Here is a 15,257-nt window from a genome sequence, read left to right on the forward strand (position 1 = left end):
TGGTCCGATATCGGTACGATATAGAGAATTGATATCGGCCTAACATCGGGAACCAATAATGGACCGATATCGGGAACCGATAAGGATGGTGCCCTTCTATGGTGCCCTGGTGGTGCCCTTCCGTCAATTCCTTTAAGTTTCAGCTTTGCAACCATACTTCCCCCGGAACCTGAAAACTTTGGTTTCCTGGAAGCTGCCCGCAGAGTCGATGAAGCAAAACCAGCGAATAGTTGGCATTAATTATCTGATCATCTTTGAACCTCTGACTTTACTTCTTGACTAATGAAAACATGCTTCATGCTTGGCAATTGCTTTCGCACTTGTTCGTCTTTGACCTGCACTAAAACTTGCTGTAATCCGTAAATATTAGATTTCTGGCCCAAGAACAGAAGAAAATTTAAAAGGAGACAGAAATGATAAGATGAAGTAGTTGATAAACATTGTCACACAAGTACAAATGAAAGTGAGTCAATAAACATTGTCACACAAGTACAAATGAAAGTGAGTCAAAGGCAGAATGAGAATAATTTAATAACCAACTGTATCATTGAAAACACATAAGTTACCAATGCAACATAAACAAATTACAACTATCAATTAAAATTCAACAGTTAATACAATTAATAACTGACCTTGTGATAAGATAACTCATCCACTGAAATGTCATCCACTCTGCTGCTAAAGGACGGGCTTGAACCCATGACTCACAGCATTGCAGAGCAGACCACTAACCAATGGGTCCCCACCGAATAATTATGGAGTGTCACGATTCATGTGACCCATCAAAGTCAAAGTATTTAATTCCATAAGGCGATAGCCCCCTTGGAATAAGGAAATAACAATAACTTCACAAAACGCATGAATCAAATTAACACAAAGGAGACGGGAAAATTGTCGCAAACGGATAACCAGTTATGAAATCAATTATAACTAAATAAGTCTTTCGATTTGCAACAAACAACGGACTGGTCACGCAACGGTTCTGTCCAGTCATGATAATCAAAACAAATGATTGTTACGCTCCAATTCTTCACAAGGGTGGGGAACGGGAAATGTTCAGACCATCTCTTTTATCCTCACGGTGCTTTCCTCGCTCATCCTCTGAAACATATCAGCTAGGTTAGACCATTGATGTTCTTTGTCTCCTTCATATCTGGCATCGTCTGTCACCTTCCGCCTATCAGCGTCACTCGCAACAACATCACTCCGCACCATACAGCCTGAATCTGACACTGTCAGCTGCGATTGAAAGTTGGAGACACACAACGTAGCACCACCGACGCACTTTTTCATGGCCGCCTTTGTCGAACATCAAAAACGCAGTATCGCCATTGTTCAGTCGCCACAACAGTCGGTATTGAACGATGTCAGCCCATTCTCCGACATAATTGCACATAGCATTTGTTCCAAAACAGCAGGCCTAGGGAATCCTTGCAGAGGCATTATATCATATATATATGTAGAGGCATTATATCATGTAGAGGCAAAATAACACAAAATGAAGAGAGAGTGAATCCGAGAGGCGTGTTCCTTGCTGGCTGTCAGCACATTAGCACTAATTTTATTTACCATCTTCATCTTAGTCCTCGTCCTCGTTTTCTGTGTTGATCTTCGACATCCTCCCACCATGTAGACGATCCGACAATCCTGTCAACCACTTCGCAAGCACCTGTTCGAATTGCTTGTTGTCGGTTTGAATATGGCGCTTCCTCACGGCCAGCTGCAGTAAAAAGATTAACCGTTATGAGTATGACGCAACAAGATGATCATATAAAATGTTGACATTGTATGAACATGTTTGTGCTTTCATAAGGAGACATGCTGTCTGCAAAACCTCCCTCACCTTTCATTTGTTCTTCACCATTTCTTCCATCACTGGCAGATTTATTTGTCTACATTCAATGTGTGTGTGTGTGTGTGTGTGTGTGTGTGTGTGTGTGTGTGTGTGTGTGTGTGTGTGTGTGTGTGTGTAGAGGTATTTTTATAAATCTGAAAGAATAAAAACTGTTTATTATGCACAACAGAACCATAAAAGGATTCTTAGTTAAAATCACCATTTTATTTTTACAACAACAATAAAGAAAATCAGCAACCACCTAAACACACACAGTGACACAAACACACACAGTGACACACACACACCTAAGAAACAAACACACTGTTTAGTCTCATATATTCCAAGAGAAAAAAATACATCAAGTCTCAATAATTAGCAAAACTATCTTCCAAGTTCATAGGCATAGGCGATACTCACTCAACGTTTTACGTGATGCATGATGATCGACTGTTTGGAACACTCTTGAAACCAGTCCAGTTCTGTCTTCCTCCTTCTGTCTTAGTATTGGACTGTCCAGTCAGGATCGTTTCTGATGTTGTATAACATAGTGCTCTAGCAACTGCCTGTTTTCAATCTTCCCAACGCATTTCGCCATTTGTTTACTCAGTAACTGCCGGACAAGTAATTCTGAGTGACCTCCCGTGATCGCCAAGGGACATTACTCTCGGACTTTTCTCTGTCGAATCGAACTCAAGAAAGTGTGTACTGTATTTTTACCGTTTTTAACACTCCTGCAACTTCAAAGCCAGTGTGTCTGCTGATATAAGATAACATGCTGCACTTCAGCATATATCAGGACTACACAATGCAGATCTTATGACGCTGAGTGAATGGCAAATGGAACTTTCAGGTAATGTTACTTCACTGTGTGACTTGTGTTGTAAATTCATAATCATATTCATAAGTTCAGAATCCGTTGGCATTGTGATTGTTGACTTATTTTTGATACGAGTCACCAATATCATGCATAACGATTGGAAAGGTGAATTTATCTCTCTTTCTCTTTCTTTCCTGCCTTCTGTCTTTCTAGTTTCTTGCTCTGTCTGTCTTTCTCAGTTTCAGTCTCTCTGTCTGTTTCTCTCTCCCTGTCTGTTTCTCTCTCCCTGTCTGTCTGTCTGTCTGTCTGTCTGTCTCTCTCTCTCTCTCTCTCTCTCTCTCTCTCTCTCTCTCTCTCTCTCTGATATTTTATTTCTCTCTGTCAATCTGATAATTGCCACACATTTTCACACATTTGTTCAATCTCACAGCTTCTGGTCTAATTCATTACTGTACAGTAACATTTATAAGAGATCTCAGAGAGTTATTTTCGAAAATCGTCTTTTCAAAGACACTTAAAACAAGTTTTGATTGACCACTGTTCTCTACTGTAATGCAACTCACACATCAATGCTTTCATTGCAGGGTGGGAGGAAAATACCATGAGGATACCAGAAAGCATTCACACTGACAGGGATGTAAACTACAAGTTACAACCCTGACAAGTGACATTCTGGCTTTTGAGGCCAAGTAAGTGTGTGTGTGTATGTGTGTGTGTGTGTGTGTGTGTGTGTTTGCAGGTAAAATCCACGTTAACGCTTGATGAATGTTCCAGCAGTCATATTATATTTATAACTGAAAATCATTTATGAGAGAAGGCAGTGTTGTTGTCAGGCTTCGGTCTGGGGTCATTAATACATGCTTATGACGCATTGTTCTAAATCTTGGCTGGTCGACCATCACATCAATTTCGACATAAAGAACTATAAGAGGTCTTCTGACAGAACAATTTGTTGTAGCCGGGACATCTGGACCTATACATATTTTTAGTCCAGGTCCAACTGACATATTATTGTCTTACTCTTACTTAGTCTTGGAAAAAACTTCGGGAAGGTGTTCTGTGTGTGTTGGGGGGAGGGGGGGGGGTTGTTATCCATGCCAGGCAGCATTGACTAAGAGCATTTCATTCAAACACAGAAGAATGCTATCAAAGTTAGCATATATATACACAAGTAAATTCAACAAATATTGGCATAATGCAAAGACAATGTAAACCTTATTTACCTTCAGTTCTATATTTAGCAAAGAGCATTAACAAAGAAGACATAATTATAGTGTTTACACTGAAGTTCTCAAATCACAATGAATTCTTTATGTTTTAAGATTGTTGCATTCTCTGTCTTTGCAGATGTCATAGCATTTGGAGCAGATCTTCAAAGTCTCCTATTGCAGACATGCCATCGTCTGCACTGGTTGTACAGCAGTCCCTGCAATGTACGGCCCCCGGCGTGAGCGGACACCTGACATGTACGGACACATTTGCTCGGCACGGAGTGTTTTCCTTCTATATTTGCCCCCCCTTAAACGGACACCTGCAAAACGTGGACACGGACACTCATTTTCGGTCCCAACAGCAGGTCATACCTCCAATGTACGGACAGACCATCGTCAAATGTTCACCACAACAAAGTCGATAACAGAGCAGTCCGGCTCTTGGTACAAAGATCACAGCCGCAATGGCGTGATGACAGTCACTGATAACTTGAGTGCACGTGTACCCATCAGGAGAGAGGGGGGGGGTAGTTTTGGTCAGGAGTGGAGTACATGCGAAGATGCCAACATGAAACTGCACTGTGCTCTTTATTCTTGTCTGTTGGACGTAAACAACAGAAACCACATGTACAGTCGATGAAGGTCCTGAGCGAAAGAGAGTGAAAACCCGGCCACAGTTCTCAGCATCGTGTGTCTGTGTGTAACCTCTTTCATTGACAAGATACTCTTGTTTCCCCTCAGCCTTGACCAGTGAGTCGGTTGCCTAATCTGTGAACCCTTCAGTTGTCTTGCTTTGTCAAAAGTTACGACACAGTCAACTGGTTTTGCTCTGAGTGAACAGTGCAGCTGGCCTCTCTGGTCACAGCCCCAAACAGTACATGGCTGGAGTGAGTGAGAGAGAGGGAGGGGGGGGGGGGGTGGAGGGGTAGCTGGCTAAACTCTGTGGGGTGTCCGGTGACACTACATGTCAGCAGGAAGAGCATTGGAGAGAAATAGAGAGGTGTACTCTTCCACACAATTTCCAAGCATCAGTTGTCACGGCTTGGGGTAGGCATTAGTGAGGGAGAGTGGGAGCTGTGTTGTGTACTGTGTATTTCCGACTGAAGAGTGAAAAGTCACTGCTATGCCACATGATCGGCATGCAGTCAATAAAGCCAGACAAGAAGAAAATAAATTACATGACTATGACATGCAGCTCTATCTGCTGCTATTTCTTCAAACTGGTTTTCAAGCTTATTCTTTCAAAGCATCACACGCTCCTCTGTGCTGTGTTTGTGTGGCTGCTTTCGTATGTCAGTGCATGGTGAGTGTGTTCACTGCCTTGAGGATTTATTTTATCTCTTCTTTTCAACACTTTTCATACAATTATTATTATTAGTATTATTATTATTATAAGTATTAGGAGTTTATTGTTATTGTTTAGTAGCCACAAGAAGTGATTAGCATAGATTCAATCCTGTTGTTTGTGTGTCTCTGTGTGAATGTATGGCGGAGGGGGTGGTGTGCATGGTCACCCCTCCCGTGACCGGACACCTGCAATGTACGGACAGTTTTGCTATGGCCCAAGGATGTCCGTTCATGAGAGGGACTGCTGTATCAACAACTTTTTCCAAGGCTGGTGCTGCAGATTTAACAAGTATATATCGTCTGCTGCAAACTCAACATTAACAACTTCTCTGTCTGCTCCTGCTTCGAATTCAACAATTCTTGTTGTCTGGTGCTGCTGCAAAGTGAATGACTTCTTCGTTTGCTGCTGCAGGTTTAACAAGTATATCGTCTGCTGCAAATTCAACAACTTCTTTGTCTGCAGATGACGCTACAAATTCAACAACTTCTGTGTCTGCTCCTGCTTCAAATTCAACAATTCTTTTTATCTGCTGCTGCAAAGTGAATGACTTCTTCCTCTGCTGGTGGTGTTGCAAATAACCTCATCTTTCCTTGTGTCTCTGGCATCATTCGGATACATGTACAAGATACCTAGCTGTGCGAAGACTATTTTTTTTAAACCCAAAAGATGGAATAGAATTGGTAAATTTCTAGGTACAAAACCTAAAAGTGGGATACATGTATCCAAACTCACTTCCAGAAACTTTAGAACTGATTCAACTTCCGACATTTTTATCATGGTTTTATGGTGTGTGTTTTTTTTAAATGTACAGTATATATATCATGGAAATGATGAATAAATGTTTAGAACATATTCTCACAACATATTTCTAATGGTTTTATTTATTTGTCTTTTGTTTTGTTTCATGTTAGCATGCACACTTCCTTCTTCTTCTTCTTCTGGATTCGTGGGATGAAACTCCCACGTACACTCGTGTTTTTGCACGAGTGGAATTTTACGTGTATGACCGTTTTTATGTGTGGTTCTTTTTATGTTTGCACTCAACATAAAAAACACACGTTTGAATAACTTGAATCTAACCATTATATTGTGCTTTTTATTTGGTAAAATTGACATTAGCCGTAAACGAAAATTAACTTTAATTTAACTTTATATTATGGTTTTGTTTTAATGAACGTTAATTTGATGTTAATTTAACGTTAAATTAACGTAAAAACTAAACGTTTATCTCATGAGCAAACTTGGAATCCAATATCGGACCGATATCGGGCAGATATGGGATATCTTGGTCTGAGGGAGAAAAAAAATTCTAATAAAAAGTTTAATTATAGTTTTATTTTGGTTCTTTGTATCGGACCTATATCCAATATTGGCCCAATGTCGTAATCCTATATCGACCCGATTTGAAATCTGATATCGGGACCCGATATCGTATCCCGATATCGGTCCGATATCGGTCCGATATCGGGGAGCTGGCTGGATATCTCGGACCAAGATATCCGATATCTGCCTGATATCCGTCGGATATTGGATTCCAAGTTTGCTCATCAGATTAACGTTAAATTAACGTCAACTTTATTGGCCCAATGTCGGAATCCAATATCGGTCCGATATCGACCCGATATCGTATCCGATATTGGTCTGATATCGTGCCCATATTGGTGTGATGGATGGGATTGTATTGGCGATGATGTGAAAACTTGGAATCCAATATCGGACCGATATCAGAATATCTTGGTCTGAGGAAAAAAAAAAAAATCTCAATAAAAAATTTAATTATAGTTTTATTTTGGTTCTTTTTATTTTCGCACTCAACGTAAAAAAACACATGTTTAAATAACGTTAATCTAACCATTATATTATGCTTTTTATTTGGTAAAACTGACATTAGCCGTAAACAAAATTAACTTTAATTTAACGTTATATCCGATATCGGTCCGATATCGGTCCGATATCGGATTCCAAGTTTGCTCATCAGATTAACATTAAATTAATGTTAACTTAATTAAAGTAAAAAGTTAACATTAATTTAATGTTAATCTGATGAGCAAACTTGGAATCCGATATCGGTCCGATATCGGATTCCAAGTTTGCTCATCAGATTAACATTGAATTAATGTTAACTTAATTAACGTAAAAAGTTAACATTAATTTAATGTTAATCTGATGAGCAAACTTGGAATCCGATATCGGTCCGATATCGGATTCCAAGTTTGCTCATCAGATTAACATTAAATTAATGTTAACTTAATTAACGTAAAAAGTTAACATTAATTTAACGTTAATCTGATGAGCAAACTTGGAATCCAATATCGGACCGATATCGGACCGATATCGGATATCTTGGTCCGAGATATCCGGTCAAATCCGATATCGGACCGATATCGACCCGATATCGTGTGCTGACTGGGACTGTACATGGAAACTTTTACCTGAAAACAAAAAAAATCAATTCGGTCAGTGAACAGCAAAACAAATCAAAGATGCATTCCAAGAATGGTGTTTTCTGTTGTGACAAGAACTGAATCATTACGAGCGGCAAACCACCAAGCAACGGAATCTCACTGCACAATCAGCATGCATCGCAAGGAGCCTTCCTCCATCAAAAATGACAACACACAAAAGCAACAACACCAAAACCAACTACTGACGACTATTCCATAAAAACAGGGCATCATCGTCATGCACCTCAAGATCATTTCTTCGTCAAAAAAGGACTCCACACACAAAGCAACAACAACAATAACCGCTGAAAACTATTCCATAAAAACACGGCATCATTGTCATGCACCTCAAGATCATTGCTTTGTAAAAAAAGGACTCCACACACAAAACAAAACCAAGACCAGTTATGGACAAGCATTCCATGAAACCACAGCTTCCTCAGCATGAAAACACAGCATCATCACCATGCACCTCAGACCATTCCTTGGTGAAAAACAACTCATCACACAAAACACTAAGTTATTGACAAGCATTCCACGAAACCACAGCTTCCTCAGCATGAAAACACAGCACCACTATCATGCACCTCAGACCATTCCTTGGTGAAAAACAACTCAACACACAAAACACTAAGTTATTGACAAGCATTCCACGAAACCACAGCTTCCTCAGCATGAAACACAGCACCACTATCATGCACCATTCCACAGCATCCTCAGCAAAAACGGTTCCAGCGGTGCCACCAACCTGTCTGCTGTTTGAAGGGGTGGTTGGGTACCCCACCCTTAGCGCTATGATCTAAGACCATGGAGTGAATCTCTTGACCCCTAAGGTCGATGGCCTGGTCCGACTGGTAGCCGTTAGGGATCAGATAGGGTCTTCCTGATATCCACCCAACTTTATACCCTGGGGTGGTGCTACTTTTTGCTGTTGTTGTGGTGGTAGTAGAGGTAGTGGTCGTGTCTCTTACAGCTAGAAAGTAAAAGGCAGACGTTCACTGATAAGTCTTCTGATCAACAGCTGTATCTTTCAGTAAAGGCAAAAACAAAATGTCAAAGTTACTGTGGACAAAATAAATAAAAGACAGATTTGAACACCAAACAAGTATATATTAAAAATCAACTATGCACTACAGTGGAACCTCTTTCAACGCCCCGTTTTCTGTTCACAACCTCTGTAAATGTACCCCCATTCAGGACGCTCAGAACAGTCCTGTTTTCTCAGATTTTGTGGAGGTCTTAAAAGGGGGGTTCCACTGTAATATGAATACACAATGCATTTATGATCTAACATGGCTGCCCAGCTGAATGTAATGCTGCAGTTTCACAGCCCGCAAAACAACCATACCACTTTGGCTCAGTGGCAAAGAGACCTTTCCACAGCATACAAATATATTTACAGAATGAAGGAAATGACAAAGTTTGCACACACACTTTCCTCTGCAGCCACAGCACCAGCAGGAAACGTAAACACCAGACAAACATTTGCAGAGGGTGGGAAACAGTGAGTAAAATGGATGAAATGTCAAGCTAACAGGGACTAGAGCAATAGATGATTTGTGAAACTATTGTTTTTTTCTATGGGCTGTGGAAGCCTTGTACAATTGACTCAGAAAGCAAAAAAAATAAAAAAAATAAGGGTGGAAGGGGCAGAGGCAGAAAGAGCGAAAAGCGCTGCTGCTGCGCGGGCGCAGGTATTTTTGCAAGTGACCGGCTAGCCTGGTCGACTGCTGGACAGTCATGTACATGTATATACTGACATCAACTCACATAAGGTAACATAAAAAGCATGCAGAATAAACGCACGCTTCATTGAGCAAGGGGCAGTGGCTGGTGGTACCAGGCACAGTAAAACAAAGTTTACATTTTATTTATTCTAAATAACACTTAAACTAGTACTTTTTCGCAACCAAGCATGCTCACACACACACGCACACATAAAACCATAACACACACACACACACACACACACACACACACACACACACACACAACACACAACAACCATAAAATTCACGTCACAAGAAGTTCCTTTTGGGTGACAAAAACCGATTGCAAGGGACAAAAATAACATTATAATTTAAGAACACTTGGGGTTTAAAATTTAATTTAAAACTAGCACCCAAACAAAAAGGGGCGAGGACTGAGCTCCTTACCTACCGAAAAGAACTTGGACGTGAATTCACGTGGGCAAGTTTTACAAAAGGTAACTATTGGTATAACAATTCACAAAGACAAGGGGTCACTGTTTACAACAACACATTCCCTGGTGAGCTGCTTGGCAGCATGAAAATGAGCTTCATCACAAAACAAGTTGATTTCCGAAGAGACCCAAAAACCTATGGAACGCCAAATCGGCCAACGGCGCGCGACGCGGGCACAGGTATTTTTGCAAGTGACTGGCTAGCCTGGTCGACTGCTGGACAGTCATATATATATATATATATACTGACAACTCACATAAGGTAACATAAAAAGCGTGCAGAATAAACAAACGTTTCATTGAGCGAGGGGCAGTGGCTGGTGGTACCCACCTCAGGCACAGTAAAACGAAGTTTAAATTTTATTTATTCTAAATAACACTTTAACGTGTATGACCATTTTTACACCGCCATTCAGGCAGCCATACGCCGGTTTCAGGGAAAAACAAATATCAATTTCAACCAATCCGACCCGGCGGCTGGGTACCCCCCATTTGGGTGAATTTGGGTGGCACCCAGATTTGCTTCATGCACCTCAGCCCAGGAAAACGAAATGAAATCATATACTACTCAAAAGTACTCACGGAACTGACAGATGTAGTTGTAGTGGAACTTGAGGGAGCCACAGACGTAGTCGTGCCAACCCCAGTTGTCGCTCCGCCGCATCAAGGCACAGTCCTCCACAGAGAAAATGCCCAGCAACTTGCTCGGCTCGCCAGGCGACCAGTTGGAGTAGCCCACCTTCTCGTCTGCCATGACAGCAAGAGGAGGATGTGTTAGACATGGAAAACTAAACTGCCGGCTGCCAACTTCTACAGTAGAACCCCCCCCCCCCCCCCCCCCTTTCTTCTTCTTCTTCTGCGCTCAAGGACTGAAACTCTCTTGAATACTCATGCTTTTTGCACAAGTGGGATTTTACGTGTGTATGACCGTTTTTACCCCACCATTTAGGCATCCATACTTGACTTTCGGGGGAAGAACCCCCCTTTTAAGAACCTCCAATTTAGACGTTCTCCTATTTCAGACCTTGCTTTCTCAGATTTCTTGTTCATAGCTTCTGTAAATATACCCCAATCTTAATACTCCCTCCTTTTGAAGTCCTGATTTTCTCAGAGCAACGAAAAGTAGTCGTTATAGACAAGTTGTCGCTGAGCAAAAGGTGAACTATATTTAATTAAAAACAAGAAGGGCAAAGCCCATACGACTCACATGCTTGACCTTGACCTTTACATGACCTTGACCTTCAGGGTCAAGGTCAAATAACTAAACCTAGCGATGACATCATACACTAAGAACTGCTTTACACATTTTTCCTACCAAAATACATGTGACCTTGACCCAAGGTCAAGGTCATCCAAGGTCATGCAACACAAAGCTGTTAATTCAAGACATAGGAAGTACAATGGTGCTTATTGGCTCTTTCTACCAAGAGATATGGTCACTTTTAGTGGTTCACTACCTTATTTTGGTCACATTTCATAAGGGTTAAAGTGACCTTGACCTTGATCATATGTGACCAAATGTGTCTCATGATGAAAGCATAATATGTGTCCCACATAATTTTTAAGTTTGAAACAGTTATCTTCCATAGTTCAGGGTCAAGGTCACTTCAAAATATGTATACAATCCAACTTTGAAGAGCTCCTGTGACCTTGACCTTGAAGCAAGGTAAACCAAACTGGTATCAAAAGATGGGGCTTACTTTGCCCTATATATCATATATAGGTGAGGTATTGAATCTCAAAAACTTCAGAGAAAATGGGAAAAATGGGAAAAATAGCTGTTTTTAGGCAACATTTATGGCCCCTGCGACCTTGACCTTGAAGCAAGGTCAAGATGCTATGTATGTTTTTTGGGGCCTTGTCATCATACACCATCTTGCCAAATTTGGTACTGATAGACTGAATAGTGTCCAAGAAATATCCAACGTTAAAGTTTTCCGGACGGACGGACGGACGACTCGGGTGAGTACATAGACTCACTTTTGCTTCGCATGTGAGTCAAAAAAGTTTTCGGGATACCTTTGGGTGGTGATAGTGGGCAGGTGACAGCTATCAAGAGGTGGCCGCAAGGGCAGGTTCGACTGTATATAAAACAAAAGTTGTCGGGGATAATTTTGGGTTGTCGTAATGGGCAGGTGGTGGTTATCAAGAGGCGGTCACCAGGGCAGGTTCCACTGATCGAGGCACTCACCTGAGGTCCACCGCCACTATCCCCCACTGTACGGTGACCCCCAGCCACACCCCATCCACAGGTCCCACTGTATGAGGCACTCACCTGAGGTCCACCGCCACCTTCCCCCACTGTACCGTGCCCCCAGCCTCACCCCATCCACAGGTCCCACTGTATGAGGCACTCACCTGAGATCCACAGCCAGCATCCCCCACTGTACTTTGCCCCCCAGCCACACCCCAGCCACAGGTCCCACTGTATGAGGCACTCACCTGAGGTTCACCGCCAGCGTCCCCCACTGTACCGTGCCACACCCCAGCCACCTGTCCCACTGTACGAGGCACTCACCTGAGGTCCACCGCCACCGTCCCCCGCTGTACCGTGCCCCCAGCCACACCCCATCCACAGGTCCCACTGTACGAGGCACTCACCTGAGGTCCACCGCCAGCATAACCCGCTATATAGCTCCCCCAGCCACACCCCATCCACAGGTCCCATTGTACGAGGCACTCACTTGAGGTCCACCGCCAGCGTCCCCCACTGTATCGGGCACCGAGCCACACCCCCTCCTTCGTCCAACGCAGCTGTCTGGAGCTGAGCGTGGTGCGAATAAAGTCCATGGTTTTCTTGTTTTCGATGGACAGCATCTCTCCCCCCAGGTTCCAGCAGTCACTGCGAGCCTGCTGCCAGTAGCGCTCTCTGTTGACGAAGAGGTAGCACGTCTTGTTGTGCACCGTGGCGTAGTGCTCACTGCGCAGCACAATTTCGGGACAGCCCTCCGTGGATGCGCCTGAAACACAAGACCGACCAAAATTATTTCAAAACAGTGGAACCCCCCTTTAAAGACCTCTGGAAGTCTGAGAAAATCAGGTCTTAAAGGAGGTTCATTTACAGAGGTACATGTATTGAACAGAAAATACAGGGTCTTAAAAGGGGGGGGGGAGTCTTAAATTGGGGGGGGGGGGGTCTCAAAAAGGAGGGTTCCCCTGTATAAGAGATACTGGTACATGCACAGCCTGGCAGTGACCTTACCATTAATTTTGCACTGCTGATATGTTGAAGTCACCGAGACATACTTTGTTCTCGGAATTCCAGGTCATTTCCTCCGGAGAGATACAGAAGAACCGATAAAATGTGAAAAAGAGATGTCTTGGTTTATTTTACTCCATATCGTATGTCTTTTAGGCATACATTCCATCACGCATGAATGATTATGTCAACCATTGCAAATCTGTGCAGGCTTTTACACCACAAGTGAGAGCATCTTTTAAACAAATACCCAAACATTAACAGGCCGAATGTGTCGTGTATCCAGTGGGCATTTTTTTCCCTGAATTTAATTGGCAGTTTGACACTAAAATCATATACATGTAGCATACTCCTGGAGTAATCCTTTGGAAGTGATGTCACAAACTGTAAGTGTAAGAAGAGTGAACTTTTCAAAATACATTCAGTGTGGGATATTGCTATGTAGATTTTAACCAGAAGAAACAGAACATCCAGTACTTTGCAGTTATTGTTTTATAAATTTGTGCACTAACAAAAGCGGTTTCAGCTCCCGCATTGTGTCATTGTCTGTGCGTATTCGTTGGTATGTTTGACGATGTAAGCATTATTATAAGTCCGCGAGCACTTCCACCCATGACCTCTTGCACTTCCTGTGTCACAGTCAATCAAGTCACATGCGCCAAGACATCTAGACTGCCCCGCATGTCAAACACAGGGATAGTTCTACCAGCCTTCATCGTAATGCACCGTCCCACTGCCCCTGTACCAATGGATGGCTAGACACCAAACATGGTACAAAAGTTGAAAAGGGTTACTGCGCAGTTTGGACTGAAAGCGGCCTCTGTCGAAACGTCGCTCGACCTTTCTTGTTAAAAAGAGGGTAGCATTCGCCGTTCGGAGACAGCGCTGACATGTCTGGCCTCATACTGTGGGACCTTTGTTGTACACGGTGATCCGGCCTCCGAAAGCAGCGTATGGCTGCCTAAATGGCGGGGTAAAAACGGTCATAAACGTGCAAAAACACGAGTGTACGTGGGAGTTTCAGCCCACGAACGCAGAAGAAGAAGAAGAAGTACGCAGTGCCACCACCACCCCCCTGTCCCCCCACGTTGAAGACCCCCGTGTCTACGATTTGCTTCCTGGGACTTTCTGTTCGAAACCCATGTCAACTTACCCCCATGCAGACGCCCTCCTTTTCAAACACACGATTTTTGGGGGAATTTTTCGAGGCTGGTTCTATTGTATTCATAATATATAGTGATACAGTTTAACAAAGGTCTTTTAACGGAATCAGCTTGGCCGAAAAACTATTGACCATAGCGTGATGGTAGCGGCAGTAGCTGCAACGCGGTCATGGGACCCACTTCAGTTTTTCTAGGTGACTGTGTGAACTGGTTCCGTGGCAAAATCAAGTGACGCTGCCTGGAAGAATAACCGTATTCTTTTATCTTATTTTCCCCCGGACAACTCGCAAATTATAATACTATCTTCAATTGTTTCTTTTCGTATTTTTCAACTGTGAGTGTGAATGTGTATGTGCGCGCGCGCGAGAGAGAGAGAGAGAGAGAGAGAGAGAGAGAGAGAGACTAGAGAGAGAGAGAGAGGAGAGAGAGAGAGAGAGGGAGAGAGAGAGAGAGAGAGAGAGGAGAGAGAGAGTGAGCGAGAGAGAGAGAGAGAGATAGAGAGCGAGAGCGAGAGAGAGAGAGAGAGTGAGCGAGAGAGAGAGAGAGCGAGAGAGTGAGCGAGAGAGAGAGGGAGCGAGAGAGAGAGGGAGCGAGAGAGAGAGAGAGAGTGAGCTAGAGAGAGAGAGAGAGAGAGAGAGAGAGCGAGAGAGAGAGAGAAAGTGAGCGAGAGAGAGAGAGAGAGTCTGAGAGTATATATGAGAGGGAGAGAGAGAGAGAGAGAGAGAGAGAGAGAGAGAGAGAGAGTGAGAGTATATATGAGAGAGGGAGAGAGTGTGTGTGAGAGAGAGAGAGAGAGAGAGAGAGAGAGAGAGAGAGAGAGAGAGAGAGAGAGAGAGAGAGAGAGAGAGAGAGAGAGAGAGAGAGAGAGCTGTGGCCAATGTATGAAAGTAAATCAACTGATTTGACTGCCAAAGAGGAGATTGGAACGCACAGAAGCATAACATTCCTAACGGGTCGAGAACCTAAAGAAGTTCCATGCGTGGGGTTTTGTATGACGGCTTACTAGAGCCAAAACCTGGGGTTACCCATTATCAC

General features: G+C 43.0%; 1 protein-coding gene and 1 long non-coding RNA gene across 3 annotated transcripts in view; both read right to left on the bottom strand.

The window, feature by feature from the left end:
* The window catches only part of LOC138958296 (uncharacterized), a 41,899-nt gene that overhangs the window by 10,694 nt on the left and 15,948 nt on the right, over positions 1-15,257 (bottom strand). The window contains exons 2-4 of one of the 2 annotated variants that reach the window (XM_070329405.1): positions 12,545-12,820; positions 10,443-10,607; positions 8,406-8,630 (exon numbers count right to left, since the gene is read on the bottom strand). In XM_070329405.1, the coding sequence (XP_070185506.1) occupies positions 8,406-8,630; positions 10,443-10,607; positions 12,545-12,820 (666 nt within the window). The remainder of the gene's footprint in view (positions 1-8,405; positions 8,631-10,442; positions 10,608-12,544; positions 12,821-15,257) is intronic. The other variant, XM_070329406.1, reaches the window with a different exon arrangement.
* LOC138958295 (uncharacterized) lies at positions 307-2,820 on the bottom strand. The gene is made up of 2 exons (XR_011453365.1): positions 2,255-2,820; positions 307-1,720 (listed from the first exon to the last, which is right to left on the bottom strand). It is a non-coding gene; the product is annotated as an uncharacterized lncRNA (long non-coding RNA).

The sequence above is a fragment of the Littorina saxatilis genome, linkage group LG2 (genome assembly GCF_037325665.1).
Source record: "Littorina saxatilis isolate snail1 linkage group LG2, US_GU_Lsax_2.0, whole genome shotgun sequence".
NCBI classification, from domain to species: Eukaryota; Metazoa; Mollusca; class Gastropoda; order Littorinimorpha; family Littorinidae; genus Littorina; species Littorina saxatilis.